Source organism: Pongo pygmaeus, chromosome 4 (assembly GCF_028885625.2).
Source record: "Pongo pygmaeus isolate AG05252 chromosome 4, NHGRI_mPonPyg2-v2.0_pri, whole genome shotgun sequence".
Lineage (NCBI taxonomy): Eukaryota > Metazoa > Chordata > Mammalia > Primates > Hominidae > Pongo > Pongo pygmaeus.
In genome coordinates, this window is record NC_072377.2 from 94386854 (window position 1) to 94404526 (window position 17673).

The following is a 17673-nucleotide window of genomic DNA, read 5'->3' on the forward strand; positions in this document are numbered from 1 at the left end:
CCCTGACTCTCTCTCTCCCTCTCTCTGTCCCCCCATGTATGTGTGTGTGTGTATATATATATATGCATTATAACTATTTTGCTAAAGCTTGTTTTTTGTTGTTTGTCTTTTGGGTGTTTTTATTCTTAGTTGTTGCCTTTTCTTTGTGTATGTCTTATTTTTTAATTTTTAAATTTTTTATCTTTTTTTAAATTTCAGTGTTTATTTTAGACACAGGGGTACATGTGCAGGTTTGTTACGTTGGTATATTGCACTCAGGTAGTGAGTGTACTACCTAATAGGTAGTTTGTTAACCCACTCCACCCTGTCCTCCCTTCCCGACTTTAGTAGTTCACTGTGTCTGTTGTTCCCATGTTTATGTCCATGTGTGCTCAGTGTTTAGTGCCCACTTATAAGTGAGAACATGCAATATTTGGTTTTCTGTTCCTGCATTTATTCACTTAGGATTTTCCTTTAGTTATGGAATTGTGGAGATGCTAAGAAAGACTTTTCAATTATTGTAGACCTTTTCATTTGCATAACTGCAGATTTTTTATTATACTGGCTACATTATAAATTATTAACTAAAACATTTTAAAATTGGGAAACCAATAAAATAGAGCTTTATGTTGTATAGAAGAATGCCAAAGTGAATGTTTACAGTTTGTTTTTCTTTAGTAATTTCAGTCAGTAAATAGTTATCTATTATTGCCAGACATTGTGCTGACAGGAATAAAACTGAGCAAAGTGGGAATAATCCTTGTCCTCATGGAGCTTGTAGTCAAATAGGGTAAAATCACTAAAGAAAAACACATTGTCCTCATTGGGAAGGATTCTTTGAGGACATGGAATTGGAGTTGAGATTGAAGGATGAGTAGGAGTTTACTGAGACATAGTTGTGGGAGAGGAAGTAGGGAAGTACCAGGTTTGTGAGAGAAAATCAGAAGTTCAGTTCAAAGGTGTTACTTATGGTTCCTTTGAAATATACAAATATAAATGTTAAATATATTGTTGGATACAGGGGAATGGACCTCAAAATGGAGATAGTAGTCATTATCAGAGATATGATCATTGAGACCAAGAGAAAGGATGAGATGGTCTAGGTCAGAATTAGATAATTAGAAGAAAGGAGAGCCTAACCCTGAGCTTACAGAAATGCCAACATTTAATGGGCTGGTAGAGGAGATTGAATGGCAAAGAAGGGAACTGGAAAGAGAGAGGGAAGAGGAGAACCAGGAGAGCAGAGTTACACAAGGTAGTCTGGTATTTTGAAAGGTGGTCAACAATGTTAAAAGATGTTAGACATTGCGGCTAAGAGGTCAAATAGGATGAAGACTGGGAAATGTTCACTCATTTTTGACATGTTGGTTATTGGTGACCTCAGTGAGAGCTTTTTGAAAGATTCGCAGAGGTAGAATCCAGATTGGAATGGCTTAACCGGTAAATGGAGCTTAGGAAATGGAGACAGCTAGCATAGATGAGTCTTCTTAGAATTTTGCTATGAAGAATGAAGAGTGAAAAAGGAAGGGAGCCAGAGAGGTTAAGAACAGTGGGGTTATCAACTAAGAGAAGAGAAGAGAAGGAATTCCCATTCCCCTTTTTAATACCTTTATTGAGATATAATTGACATACAATACAATGCACATATTTGAAGTACATACACAATTTACATTTTTTGCACATGTGTATTTAAGGCAGAGTATTTTTATTTTATTTTAAAGATACAGTATATAATCATATTTAGCTTGCATAAAGAATATTTTGAAATATGACAATTTATCTTCTGTCTTTTATACCGTTGGTTTTTATTGGGCAAGTATATTATTTTCATAATAAAATACATGTGCATGAATGATACTGGTCAAGTCCTAGAGGATCACACATCTGTAGTTGACTTTAAAGCTGAGAAGAATGTGTTCATTTTGGAAGAGTTAATGTTTTCAAATATGTCATCCTGGGATTTTATACCCACATTAATCAGTAAAAGCTCCCAATGTATCAGGATTTCCATTTGTTAATAAACAAAGCAACAATGAAACTTTGTTTCTCATTTTGCTCTAGTATTTTTTATTACATATTGTGTAATTTTTATGTCTTGTTTTTGATAAGCTTGTACTCTCCTTTTTGTTAAGATGTCCTCCATTGATTTACATGGAAGTAAACAGTAACAATAGAGTCAAAGGCTGAAAACAGTTGTTTCTTGAAGAACCAGCTACTGCCATGTGTTAAAAGAAACTATTCAAATATATGCAGATACTTGGCCAAAGATGAAAAAAAAAATCAGTTTACTTACCTGGCCATATTCTCTAGTATCCCTTTAACAAAGGTTTATGTTATGAAATTAAAAAATTTGATAAAAAGTTCTTAGAAAAAGACTTCATAATGTAAGTACAATACATTCTTAGCTAATGTTTTTTGGCATTAATATTATAATATTTATTGAGATCTTGTTCATATGTGATGCTATATTTTATGTGTTACAGTTCATATTAAACAGTCTTTGCCCTCAACGGGGTCAGAGAAAGTTACCCATCATTAAATCTAACTATTACTTTTGTTTGAGAAACCTCACTAATACATATGTTTGGGAGCTCTGAGCTCAGTAATTCCCCGAGGGGCAATTCAGTATAACACAGTAAATTGTAATTCCATCAGTTATGGGTCATCTACCACAATCTAAAAATTTTCTTTTGTAGGTTAAATGTTAATCTTTAACAAAATTACATCTTTCTGAGCCACATTTTCCTCTTACAAAGTAATTTCTAAGTGTTTAGCTTTATTTTGGAAAAGAGCTGTAATACTCTCTGACCACAATGGGACAATTTTGTAGCCTATCATATTGCTTTGGTAACTGACTGGCAGAATTTATATGTGAAATACTTTTCTAGACCCTGCACTTTCAGAATAGCCTCAAAATGCAAAATTTTTGATAGGAGTAAAACAAAAAAATTATGTAGCCCAAAGCCATTACAGCATTTTAATTTCACTTACATGCTTTTGAGTTTTCAGATTCATATGATGAGTATATTCAGTTTAATTATTTTAATCTTTATTCCAAAGATACTTCTGTGTTGCACTGTCATCTCTTTCACCATTGGTAAATGAACATATTTGAAGTACATACACAATTTACATTTTTTGCACATATATATTTAAGGCAGAAGTATTTTTATTTTAAAGATACAGTATATAATCATATTTAGCTTGAATGCAGAATTTTGAGATATGGCAGTTTATCTTCTGTCTTTTATACCATTGGTTTTTATTGGGCAAATATATTATTTTCATAATAAAATACATGTGCATGAATGATACTGGTCATGTCCTAGAGGATCACAAATCTGTAGTTGACTTTAAAGCTGAAAGGAATATTTATCCTGCACTTCCTTTTTATTTTACACACCTGGTAAGATTCCTCTGGTTAAAATGAAGTACACTTACCAGTGAAGGAGAAGCCAGTGCAGGTGGATTTGTGGGAGCCTTTCACTATACTCTTGGTACTTCTCTATCTGAGGCAACATTTTAGCAGTTTTGTCCTTAATGATATTAATTGCCAGTACCAATGTTCAGAACTAGTAAAAAATATAGTTAACTTCAGTCTTAAAAAAAAAAATCCTACTAAGTGATTATCATTTATTCCTCATCATTGGAAAATTGGTGAGGTGTGATTTGTTTATTCTTTGAGAAAATTAATTTACTCTGAAAACTATGTGACCGCCTAGGATGCAGTAGCACAATGCTGGACAGCATACACAAAGACAAGGAAATATAATACACAGTTGCAGTTGCAGAAAAATGTGTTAACTGGTAGTTTTACTTCAGCAGGCCCAAAACCCAAAAAGGCAAAAGACGCAGGCAAAGGCACATCACTCACTAATACTGCAGATGTGTTGAAAAAAATTGAGGTAAGGTTTTCTTCTTACTATACAAGTGAACTGAAAAAAATGTAAAAGATCCTACCTCGTTTTGCTCTGTTTCAACCTTTCAGCATTCTCTTACTTTTTAATAACGTAAATTTGGCAGAAGCGAGCCCAGCGTATAAGGTAACTGGGAAGGTTTGAACTTTGCAGGCTGGGAGATATGGAGGGTCTGTCTTGTCCTTCGTTACCACTCACCTGGCCACTTACCTCACCTTCTGTCACCTCTTTCTTTTTCACTATATCCCCCTTTCCGCTTATATTTGAATCATGCAGGCAGAGAAAAACATGAACAAGTTTTAAAAAAGTTACATATGTAATTCTTTTAAAAACCTCTCATTTTTCCTCCTGTTAGTTAATATGTACAGTTTTAATGCTTTTTTTTGGTCTTATGTTAAGTATTGAAGACTCTATTGAGGGAAAAATGTATTTTATAGAACTTATTTTTATAGTTTTATCTAAATATTTCAAAAATTAAAAAATGTAAGATTCAGAAGGTTAAAGCACTGAAAATTTTAAAAATTTAAATATTTCAAAAATAAAAAATGTAAGAGTCAGAAGGTTAAAACACTGAAAATTTTCCCTCCTAGTCCTGTCCCTAGTCGTCCAGTTCCCTTCCTATAGACAACCAATGTTACTAGTTTCTTATATGTCTTTTTTCAGAAATATTTCATACATAGCAAATACGAGGTTTTTTTTTTCTTTTTAAAGACAGAGGTAGCATATTACATTCTGCATTTTCATTTTATCACTTAACTAAATACCTTGGATGTGGTTCCATATCAGTCTGTGTAGAGTTACCTCATCCTTTTTTTTTTCTTTTTTTGGCTGCACTATAAAAATGAACCGTAATTTATTTAATGTCCTACATAATTGGACATACGGACATTATGTTTCATCTAGTGTTTTGCTGTTATTAACAATGCTGCAATGAATTCATGTTAAGTGTGTCATTTCATATATGTAGGGTAGATTTCTAGAAGTATTTGGTCAGTACTTACGTGCACTGTATGAAATGGATAGCTATTGTTACATTGCGCTTTATGGAGGTTATACCAATTTACTACCATTATCAATGCATGCATTGTCTTGCCTTGGTGATGATGATGATGATGATGATGATGACAGTAACAGCTAACACTTTATTGAAACTTATTCTGTGCCAGCCTCCTTGATGAGCTCTTTACATATATTATGTCCATAAGAGTTCCTAACAACAAGGAGAGGCGGGTATTATTCCTTCTTTACAGATGAGGAAGTCAAGGCTTTAAAATTTTTACTTGCCTGGCCAAGTTGGCACAGCTACTTGGTAGTGGAAACTCATATTTTTATTTTATTATTTGACCAGTACTTGAGTTAGAGACAACATGTCTGAAAAATAAAGCCAGAGTGCTGATGAAGGAGCAGTGATAACTGTCAGGTTTAACTATGGTGGAATGATGGGAATGCCGTTCTAGCCAGTTCGTATTGATTGAACTCAGGTTCTGGCTATTCTAAAAGCTTCCTGGAGAAAACTTGCTAAGATGACATGTGCTGTAAGGAAGATTGATCTGGACCTCTGGGTTTCTCCATGTGACAAACTGTGTTTCCATATTGTCTACATTTAAACACAATTTTCAGGACACACACTGGTAAAACTGGAAATTTAAATCTAGAAATACCAATGAGTTTAGTAGAGCAAAAGTTGTTCCCAGATGACTCTCTTATTGCTGATTTTTTCAGCAAAAGCAGTTCCAAGTTTTTTTTATAATAGAGCATTTGTGGATGGAGAGGGAGTGACATACATTCAAATCTCATGATTAATGTGTGAGTAATTAGCGGTTAACTAATATCTGAGGTTTCTTATTTCTGCATAACAGGAGGCTCCGTATGGTGGCTGTAAGGCTGTATCATATTTAAACCAGAAGAACTGCTCTCTGTCCATAATTGAACACTGTTTTCAGTATCTTTATATTATTCATTTTATTCTTAAATCTGTAAAGTAGTAAAGTTAGATGGTTAAATCTCAACAGGAGAGAAAATGGAGACTAGTAAGTAGAAGAGCTGAAACTAGTAGCTTAATGCAAAAGGAATGAAGCAATGAGACAATGTATGTGTCTTTGAGATCAATTTTTATTAAAAAGTTGCATAAATCTTCTATTTTTAACCTATTTTATGAGTCTGATTTAGATCTATGTGGTGGAAATAAAGATGAGGATTTTTTTTTTAAAGATATTTGAGATAGCAATAATAGAAATATAGACTTCCTGGTTCCTATGTGGCACTGAATGAATACTGTATTTAAAAAGTACTTTTGGCCAGGTGCCGTGGCTCATGCCTGTAATCCCAGCACTTTGGGAGGCCGAGCAGGTGGATCATGAGGTCAGGAGATCGAGACCATCCTGGCTAACACAGTGAAACCCCATCTCTACTAAAAATTCAAAAAAAATTAGCCGGGCATGGTAGCAGGCGCCTGTAGTCCCAGCTACTCGGGAGGCTGAGGCAGGAGAATGATGTGAACCCAGGAGGTGGAGTTTGCAGTGAGCCGAGATCGTACCACTGCCCTCCAGCTTGGGTGACAGAGCAAGACTCCATCTCAAAAAAAAAAAAAAAAAAAAAAAAAGTACTTTTACATAACTGGTTTAAATAACTGTGTTCTTAATTATAAAAATAAAATAATAGCATGTTTTTTAGATATAGTGTGTACCCTGCACAGAGCTAAATAAATATGGCACTACAATTTCCTATTAACTATACAACTTATTGGTTGTAGGTCTTTTTACTGTGATCTGATTAAAATATTTAAAAAATTATAATATTAACATAGCATCATATATGTATGTGTATATCTTATTATAGATGCTGCAAAAGATCCATAACCACGCTTTTCTTTACTTGCACTTTTCCAAAGGGATTGCCAGTTGGAAAAATTGCACACATCATATTGTAGTAATAACTCATATAAGACAACATATGAGTCAGTATCAAGATAAATCATCTTATGTCTATTACCTTGGTCTTATTCTGCCTGAGTGGGTTAAGCAGACAGGAAAGGTGGAGTTTGAATTTTGATTAGAAATTGAGCCTATCTAATGTAGTCTCTCTATTGTCTTTGATTTCCTTAAATTCAAATTTGAATTTAATTACAAGGATTTTTAAAGATAAGCATTTAAGAACCAGTAAAGGAATAGCTAAGTTGTAGTTACTCCAGATATAAAATCTGTTTTCTCTCTATATGTAATCTACAAAGCAAATACCTTATAATAGAGATGGAGTGTTTGCAGATTCATGCATTAGTATTCCAATTTCTGTTTAGGAATAATCACATTTTAGCTGAGGTGACTTATGCCTTAATTATGAGGATTAATATGTGAAGTTATTGACTCCTGGAAAACTTGTGAAATTCTATCATATGTGCAAATTGAGCATAGTACAATTTAGTGAACAGATAGTGACAGTAATGAAATTAAGTCACTTTTTATTAAATGAAAAAAATTGTTGGTAGTCATAATAGAAATACAAAGATGTAATTTTAAAGTTAATTTTGTGTACTATTCCCTGATGGTTCCACTTGTGGATAAGTGGGACTCTCATGGAATCAAAGCTTTCCTAACCCTGCATCTCTCTTTTGTCTTCTCTTTTAGAATTTCTAATAATTGCTAGTATTGACTGTGATTTGAGTTTTAATTTCTTTCTTTCTTCTCAATCTGCCAGATATATTAAGAAACAAGAATTCCTGGCAACAGGAAGTAAATAATGAGAGAGAAAAAAGATAAAGACACAGATAAAATGCAACTAGGATAATCTAACCCAGGATGACTTGCTATTATAATAATAGTATTAAATGGTCTCATGTATAAAGTGAAACATAGACATTTTGAGATAATACTATTTCCTTATTTTTTCCCCTTTTATGTTAGAAGGAAAACAAAATAACATTCTAAAAGTTCTCCATAAACTAAGTCACCTCAAATATTTTGGAAGGAGGTAAGATAGACCACCAGGTACTGTGGCTCATGCCTGTAATCCCAGCACTTTGGGAAGCTAAGGTGGGCAGATCTCTTGAGACCAGGAGTTCAAGACCAGCATAGTCAACATGGAGAAACCCTGTCTCTACTAAAAAATTAGCCAGGCGTGGTGGTATGCACCTGTAGTCCCAGCTACTCAGGAAGCTGAAGCAAGAGAATCACTTGAACCCAGGAGAAGGAGGTTGCTGTGAGCCGAGATCGTGCCACTGCACTCCAGCCTGAGTGACAGAGCGAGACTTTCTCTCAAAAAAAAAAGAGAAGGTAGGAGAGAAATTATAAAAAATAAAGCATTGTGCATTAGATCTGATAAGCCCAGTATTAATCTGAAACCCAATTATTAAGTAACAAAATCAAAGAAAATGCTGGTTTAATGGTGAGACAGTAAATTCCTTCTTTCTCGAGTTGACTCATAGTTTCCTAGGTGGCAGCCAGGAGGTGGTGGCAAGATGGGAGTAGAATAAGGTGATAGATAACAGTTCCCTTAAGGCTAAGCAGGGAAGTCAGCAGTCTAGCGGTTTCCATACAAATTAATGAAACTCACTTATACCAGGAATTGGAAAAAAGAGGTGATGGTGAAAAATCAGATGAGGAAAATGAAGAGAAAGAAGGAAGCAAAGAGAAAAGTAAAGAAGGCGATGATGATGATGACGATGATGCTGCAGAACAGGAGGAATATGATGAAGAAGAGCAAGAAGAGGTAATGGTTCATTTGGGGATGGTAGCAAAATTAATAAGGTTTATCTAATAAGGAATCAGATATATAGTATGTATTAAAATCAATAAACAGAAACCAAGATGATGGGAACCAGAAGTATATTATTATCAATGGCATCAATTCCTTGCTATGAAGAGAACTTCCTTGCTATCGAGAGAACTATTATAGCATTGAAATTATAATGATTTCGAATTGAATATAGGAAATAAAAATAACTTGATTGGCAACTTTGTAAGTATAAATCTGCAGGTTAAGGAGATTGATCAGATTAGTGCAGTTAAGATTTAACAACATAAAAATTTAAGTCAGCAATTCAGGTAACGGAGGGCTTAACCACATAGGTCTAGAGGAGAATCCCTGCAGTGTGTTTCAAATTCCAAAGTGCATGTGGACACTATCAGAGAAGATTGATAATTTAACCTCAGGTATCTGGCTGAGTCAGGACTCTGTGTTTTCCATTTGGGATGTCTAACTTTTAGAATGAAATGCACATAGTACATTTCAGAATTAGCTGGAGTCAATCAGGTATTTTTAGTAGGGTAACTTTGCAGACCACAGCCTCTTTGGGACTTTGTAGACACCTCAGACCGTAACCCTAGGTGGAGAGTTTCTTCTCCATTCTGGTGACCTTTGTCTTCATTCCATTTCAGCCTCTTATACCACATTCTCAAATTTTGCTTCTCCGGAAACTTCCAACTATGAAATCTTTACTACAATTATTTTGCATTAAATTTGGTATTCTTTTGAAATTTATATTAATATAAACAGAGAAGTGTGGATACATTTTTTTATCTGTTTCCAAGTGGCTAGCCAGCTGCTAACCTCATTTCGTAATTTGCTTTCCTCATTGATTTTGAAATTCTTCCTGTATCAGCTATTAGATTCCCATTTCTACTTCTGTTCTCTGTTCCATTGATCTATTTTGAACCAACACTAAGCTGTTCCAAGTAGTAGAAGCTTCTGATTATTTGTTAATGTTGGTAGGGTATGTATTCCTTCCTATTCTTTTTTCACAGTTTTCCTGAATATTCTGTCTATTCTTTCAGATAAATTTTAAGTCTAAACATTTAAAAATTAAATATGTCACATTTGTGGTAGATCACATTTGTCTCCAGCCTTTTTTTCAGATCATTCATGTTTTTATTTCCATTGCTCTCTGACATGATTGAAACTGTCAGTACTTCTGATCATCTCTTTTCCCTTCATTGGTTCTCTGTTTTAATTTTCTTTTCTAAGAAACTTAGACCCTTGCTCGCCCTTCATCTTCTTTTTTGCCATTATTCTTGTCTCTTGTCCTCCCAGCGCACACACTAGACCAAAGCCAACTTTGATCATTTCCATTCTCTACCTATTTTCCCTTTCAAATCTGACCTATTGAGCATTTCTTGGGAAGCACAGAAATTGATGCCCCTCAAAAAACACTAGCCCCATTTTGCTGGCTAACATGTTTTCTATTTCTCTTTTTAAGTCAGCTCTCTACAGCAATTATTTTTGATCAGCTTCTTTCTTCTTATTTCCCTTTGTTTATTACCTTTTCTTTCACTCTTAGCAGGTGATAGTACCTTCATACAGGAGATGAAGTCATCAAGAGGAAACTCTATAAATTCCATGTCCTCTGCCTTCAAACTCGTGTCTTCCTTCCTCCTCCTCTTTTTTTTTTTAATCAAGGGAGGAAATCCCCTTTATCCTATTTGGGGCTAACGGCCCTATCCTTTTTTGGAACCATAGTCCTCCACTCATTTCCCTTTCCATATTTTTAACCTCTTTTTCTGCCTGTCTCTTCCATTCATGAATTAAAACATGTTCATTTCCCATTGTAAAATATGTTGTCCACATTCTCCCTCATGCCATCTCTTGAAAAGCTTCTTTAGCTGTCATCACCCCTCCCCCTCCCCCACCATTAGCTCTTTTCAATCTTAGTTTCACCTCCATCCTATTCAAATAATTGCTTTTGACAAATAGAAGTAGCTTAAAGAAAGAAATTATTACTACCACGCTCACCATAGACAAATTTTAGCCTTAATGTCACTTAACTTTTTTGCAGCATTTAACACCTCTGACAGTTCTATTATTAAAATATTATTTCCTGGCCAAGCGCAGTGGCTCACTCTGTAATCCCAGCACTTTGGGAGGCCAAGGCGGGTGGATCACGAGGTCAGGAGTTCAAGACAAGCCTTGCCAACATGGTGAAACCCTGTCTCTACTAGAAATACAAAAATTAGCCAGGCGTGGTGGCGGGTGCCTGTAATCCCAGCTACTTGGGAGGTTGAGGCAGGAGAATCACTTGAACCCGGAAGGCAGAGGTCACAGTGAGCTGAGATCATGCCACTGCACTCCAGCCTGGGCAACATATATATATTTATATATATAAATATATATATTTATATATATAAATATATATATTTATAATTTCCTTTATTTAAATTCAACAATTTACAGCAATTATATGCATCTTCTATATGCCAGGCATTGTGCTAATTGCCAAGTCTTAGACAAACATGGTTGCTTCCCTTAATTATTGTTACATAATGCTTTTCATTTTTCTCCTATTTCTGGTACATTTTTGTGGTCTCTTGAGTTCTTTCTAGTCTTTAAATGTCAGTATTCTTCAGGGCTCTTCCCTCGGGCTTCTTTTTCTTGCCATAATCTCTCTGATTGCATCCCTCCCCATTGTTACCCTGTATAAACATGTAACTCCTCAGTTCTTTTTCATTCAACCTATAGTAAGTGTACACTAAGTATATGCTTGGAATTGTACTAGGCAATGGGAATATGAAGATAAGATACAGTTCTCTCAGGGAAATTACTAGAGAGACAAAAAAGGTAACAGTTAATATACAGTGAATAATGCTGTGATATGGTAGTACCGGATGCTATAGTGGCACATAAGAGATGCTATGGGCACACCAAAGTCTATTTTAGGCATATCAAAGATGATATTTCAAAGAAGACAATTTAGGTGATCTGAAGAGCTAATCAGATCAAGATAGGAACATGGAATGGAGTGGACACTTGCAGGGAGGAAAAAGAACATGGAGAGAGGCTTGCAGGTGATGAGAGTGTAGCATCTTAATTTAACTGACCAGATAAATCGGTATGGCTGGACTAGCGGGTGTTAAGTGGGCTTGTGTTGAGAGATGAAGCTGGAGAGATGAGCAGGTCATTAAGGACTTTGGTCAAGCTGAGAAATTTGACTTTATCCTGAGTACTGTGGGGAGCACTGAGGGGTTTTAAACAGTGGAATGGCATAATCATGTTTATATTTTAGAAAGCTCAGTTGCTTTGAATGGAAGAGCCAAGTTTGGGTCATATTTGAAAGCTTGTTGCTGTAAACCAGTGGTTTTCAGTACTCTTGAAGGGATGTTTGGTAGTGTCTGGAGATATATTTGGTTGTCACACTGCCATGGGGGTAGTAGGGTGGTGGTGCTATAGGTTCTAGTTTGTGTGGTCGATACTCTAGACAAGACTGGCATTTGCAATGCTCTGTTGACAATGTCTGCTTGCACTGAGTTCAGTCGGAACTATATCTGTGTTGAAATTAAGATCTCCTCTAACAAAAACAACAAACATTGGGATTCTAGTAGTTTTAGAATTCTTCATTGAGCCTTAGCAGAATATTAAACAACACCGGTGGGTTTATTATAACATTTCATTTAAAACAAAAACAAAAAAACAACAAAAAAACTCCCCACTTTAATAGATAAATGTGTGTTCTGCATGTATAGCTGAGTGAGGGATGGAAAGGAGATCTTCATTAACACCTTTCTACATTTATAATTATTCTTCTCTGCTCTTTTTAGCAATTATTAATTAAAATTTGTGGTAGTTAATTTATCCAATGTATTGAGGATTTGATGCGCATTTCCTTTTGAAGAATAAAATGGGGCAAATTATCTGTGTAACACCTATTAGTAAAATCAAGGAAATAAAGACTTTCCTTCTTCAATCTTTTGAATGTTGTAATTGAAGAAAAACAAAAGGGCTCAAATGAGAGCCTAGAACCATTTAAGCCATCAGTAGTTTCACTACTGAAACTACTTTATGGGTTTCACTACTTCATACCTGTATCAAGATTACTAACATCGGGGCTGGGCGTGGTGGCTCACGCCTGTAATCCCAGCACTTTGGGAGGCCGAGGTGGGCAGATCACGAGGTCAGGAGATCAAGACCATCCTGGCTAACACGGGGAAACCCCGTCTCTACTAAAAATACAAAAAATTAGCCGGGCATGGTGGCAGGCGCCTGTAGTCCCAGCTACTCGGGAGGCTGAGGCAGGAGAACGGCGTGAACCGGGGAGGCAGAGCTTGCAGTGAGCCGAGATCACGCCACTGCACTCCAGCCTGGGTGACAGTGAGACTGCATCTCAAAGAAAAAGAAAAAAAAGATTACTAACGTCACACAATTACCAAATTTGAATCACTTAAACAGAACTTGGAGGAGGTACTCATGTCTAAAACACAAGTGACATATGCTTGATTTGGAATACCAGAGTATACCTTCCTTATTCATCTCCACTTTATGTACAAATCGGCTTACTTTTATTTCTACACAAGTGTTCTTGCCAAAGGTCTCCTTTACAATGAGACCTCATTTGAACTCTCAACCATGCCACCCTCCCCTGCTACACAGGCCCCAAGCTTCACCAGGTGTCTAAATATTGCCAAATTTTTTTGGCACCAGAAAAGCCAGGCCAACTTTCCAGAGATGGGAATGGTCTTAGCTGAATGCAGAAACTTAAAGTATCTAGGGAAGAAAAAGTAATGAGATAACTATCTAAAGAATGCATATACAGTGAATAATGCATGTTACCTTTCTTGCATTATGTAAATATATTTATATTAAAAATCCCACTATCCAGATTAAAAAAAAAAAAAAACTTTGGAAAAAATTAGTAAAATTGATAGGAGACTTTCTTTTGAGAATAGTCTGTATTTCTTACTATAGACAGTAGAGATGTGGACGTTAATTTCTTATTATAGCAGATCTCAATCATGTGCAAAAATGTAGTGACTAGTAAAAGAAACACCCATGGTCTTATCACTCAGCTTTAACAATGGTCAATTCATAGCTAATCTTTCAACCACTCATTCATCTACCCAATCCCTCCCTGTCCACCCATCCCATTCCCCGTGCCCCATACGCCTTGGATTCCAAAGAAAATCCTAGGCATCGTATCATTTCATCGACAAATATTTCAGTATGGATTCAAAAATAAGGGCTCTTTAACAACATCACTGTATCATTATAACACCCCATACAATGAAATATAATTCCTTAATTTCATCATTATCTGGCCAGTATTGAATTTTCTTGGTTGTCTCAAAAAGTTTTTTTGTTTGTTTCAAACAGAATCCAAATACAGTCCATACATTGCAACTGATTGATAACTCTTAGGTTTAATTTATATCCAAAGTGGATTTTTGATTGCAAGATACTGGAGGCCCTGAAAAATAAATAAGAAAGTAAGATCTTGAATTTTTGATAGAAAGCACAGATATTTTCTGAGTTATTTGCATGGATGATAGTCTTATTCAGCCACAAGAAAAAGAAACTAAGAGGCCCTAGATAGAATATAATATAGGCATCTTTTGGATTTGGTTTGGTATCATGAGGCCTTTTTTTTTTAATAGGAAGTAAAAGTCTTTCTGGCTTATGCTCAGTTATGTTTTATGACTAAAAATCTCAGTACTGGTGTAGTCTAATGGATGTTAATGTAAACTGGCTTTTTTTCTGGAGTGTCTGTGCATTTTTTGGGTAAGTGTTTAGTGGTTTAGCTAACTAAACTATGTATCATCCCAGTAAGCTGTAATGTGTTAGTAGCTATATTATCCTATTGAGATGGTATGGGCAACCCTTCATGTTCTCTTAGCTAGTTGGTGCCTGACAAGAGTGGAAGGTGGTGGTCTTAAGGAAGAAAGCGGCACAGGTAAACACAAGTGAAAACTGTTGTGTTTTTGAAGCAGATAAAAAAGCAGACTTTTAGGCCTGGAATATTTTCTTACTACTCATTCATTTTAACGTTTACAAAGGAATATATCATTTCACTTAGGAAAATGACTACATTAATTCATACTTTGAAGATGGAGATGATTTTGGCGCAGACAGTGATGACAACATGGATGAAGCAACATATTAGGCATGAAATTTTTCAAAAAATATTTTTATCATGCAGCTTCTGAACATTTGGATAGACTTGATTTGTATTTTATTTCTGATAAGGAATAAGTATTTGTTTCGTTTTTTGTTTGTCTTGGACAAATATTTGTTACCAAAATATTCAAAACCACTTTGAGTTTACATACTAGTTACCTTACAAATTATTCCCTGACACTCTGACATTCCTTCTAAACACCTCTGCCATCTCTCGTATGTACTCTCATGGGTTTTCTTGTATGATTTGAATATGAATGTGCCTAAAGAATTTTTGCTCTCTTAATCTATGTATACATACTTGAACAAATCATTCTTGCTTAACTGCTGATCTTTTGTAAAACTATTGCTAGTCATAATGGATTTCTATAACCTGAAAGTTGATATAATACGGCACGTGGAGCACTTTAAAAACAAAGAAACTTGAAAATAATTTTATTTTTTACCTTTATATGGTGTGTTCTAGACTACTGCATTATGACTACATAAACCTACCTGAGCTCTTACAAGTACAGAATTGTGAGACAGAGGTTTTGTGATGGAAAACATACACATAGGGAAAAATACCAAACTGAGCAATATAAATTTCACAGCTCACATCTTAGCCAGTACAAAGAAACTTTCACATGGGATGAATAATATAAATACTTGAATTTGAGACTAACTTAATACTGTATATGAATTAATCATCTCACTGTAATAACTGACATCTTCAAATAGTTGGGCTTATGAAAAATTTGACTAAGACATTTTATTTAATTTTATACTTTATGTAAATGTGAAATAAGTTCTGGTCATATAAATATGTAGAATGCATGTGTGTGAACTCTATGAAGTGAAGTGTGGTGGCCTTTTATGTTTCAGAGTACTCAAGCTGTACAATTGATTTATATAAAAATGCAAAATGAACTCAGGTCATTTTGAAATTGAGTAATTTTTTTGTTGTTTAACTTTAAAGCTAGCTCCCCTAACTTTATATATTTTTTGGGAAAAAATACCTAAAAACCTTAGCCTACAAAGACTCTCACAAATGCCAAAGATTTTCAAGGAAATTCATATTATATATTTCAAAAATGATTTATCAATGTTATCTACCAAAAGAAATAATTTTATTTTTCCCCTTTGGGGAGATATTATTATCCTCTAATGTGAGAATCAGATCCCTAGATTCTATTTCTACCTGTACTGTTAAACTCAACCTTGAACCTGAGCTTGGTTGTTTCTGTGCCTTAGTTTCTCCACTCATAAACAATTTCCTATAAAAATTGTTTAAACACCAACCAAAATTTACCATATGTATTCATTCTCTTGCCTTAAAGATCACTTCTTAACTTACATTTGGCTCTCACCCTCTAAAAATTTGTAGTTTGGAGAGTAACTGAAAGCACAATTTTAGGAAACATGTTTTCCTCACAAAATATATTGTAATCTGATTTTCCCATCTTGCATTCATGCAGAAAATTGGAGAAAATGTGTATTGTCTTGTGCCATTTTGCAGTATGAATTTCTCAGGAAAAAGATCAGTTTCAATGGCAATACTTTCTTAAATAATTCAAGATGGGTGTGAGGACCTATCTTATTAGTTTAGTGCTGTGTTAACCATTTGTGAATTACTTCTTGTTTAAAGGAAGTTGTCAAAAAATTTTAAGATTCTAAATGGAATACATGAATAAAGTAAGCCTTAGAATAGAAACCTCACAAAAAGTTGTCATTTGCGGTTGATAATTAACATAGATGTTTTATTCTCTCAACTCCTTAGTACCAGAGCCAAATACAATTTAGTTTTCAGAAATCTTATCAATATTGTTGTTTACCTACTTATAAATCTGCAGATGACCACTTGAACCAGGCAAATACACTGAAGATAAAGGTTATTTCTTTTTTAGCTTTGAATTTGTCATGACCATTTTAGTCTTGCAGATAGCAGGGCAGCCCCTTGGGGCAAGGATTTACTCTGGGAGGTACCGTTAAGAGCCTTCTTTCCCCCTTTGAAAGATCCTTTTACAATGTTAAAGTATACTAGTTGCAAGAACAAGCAGGATTTGCAGGTTGCTTTACCAGCATGAGTCTCATTTTTCTGGCTTAAAATCTGAGACTGTGAAATTATTCCATAGGAAAGTGAATGTTATTTTGCAGAATTAGCCTCTTACATAAAAGTATTTGTTGAAGTGTCTTTAAAATTGCTATCATGAGCAAAACTGTTTGGTTGCTGTAATGCTTATTTTTCTGTATTTATTTACACATTAAATTCTTACAAAACAAAACGTTCCTTTGTTTTATAGTAAGATGTTTTATTTTGAACTTATTTAAATGTTTATTTGGTAGAAAAAACTAATTTGTTAATACCGATCTTAACTAGTAACTATCTATTAAGCAGGGATGTTTGTTCCAAATATTCTTGAATAAATGATCACCACAAACAACAAAACTCTGGTTAATGATTATTCAAAAAAGTTGTGAGATGGGCATGCTGGTCTGTGCCTATAGTCCCAGCTACTCGGGAGGCTGAGGTGGGAGAATTGTTTGAGCTCAGGATGTCAAGGCTTCAGTGGGCCAAGAGGCTGAGGTGGGAGGACTGCTTGAGCCCAGGAGGTCGAGGCTTCAGTAAGCCAAGATGGCAACACACACACACACACACACACACACACACACACACACACACACACACACTCACTTATAACAAACTTAAGAGATTTGGCAGACAATATAATTTAGTGTGATCATTCGTGCTTGGGCTGACTTATAGTGGATACCAGAGAATGTTAAGACATTCAGAAGATTCTTGTTAAACTTTTCACTTCACTACCTTCAAATGTACAGTGTCGATGGTTTTGCCTTTACATGGTTAAAATCTCAAGCCCGTGTGGTGGCATGTGCCTGTAGTCCCAGCTACTAGGGAGGCTCA

The 17673-nt window shown here is 35.1% G+C and overlaps 1 protein-coding gene across 14 annotated transcripts in view; it reads left to right on the forward strand.

Moving 5' to 3' along the window:
- Positions 1-17032, forward strand: part of POLR3G (RNA polymerase III subunit G) — a 41321-nt gene extending 24289 nt beyond the window's left edge. For 9 of the 14 annotated variants that reach the window (XM_063664973.1, XM_054488062.2, XM_054488058.2 and 6 more), the window contains 3 exons: positions 3802-3884; positions 8454-8600; positions 14668-17032. In XM_063664973.1, the coding sequence (XP_063521043.1) occupies positions 3802-3884; positions 8454-8600; positions 14668-14754 (317 nt within the window). In that variant the 3' untranslated portion in view covers positions 14755-17032. The remainder of the gene's footprint in view (positions 1-3801; positions 3885-8453; positions 8601-14667) is intronic. The other 5 variants (XM_063664977.1, XM_063664975.1, XM_054488065.2 and 2 more) reach the window with 1 other exon arrangement.
- The last annotated feature ends 641 nt before the right edge of the window (positions 17033-17673 follow it).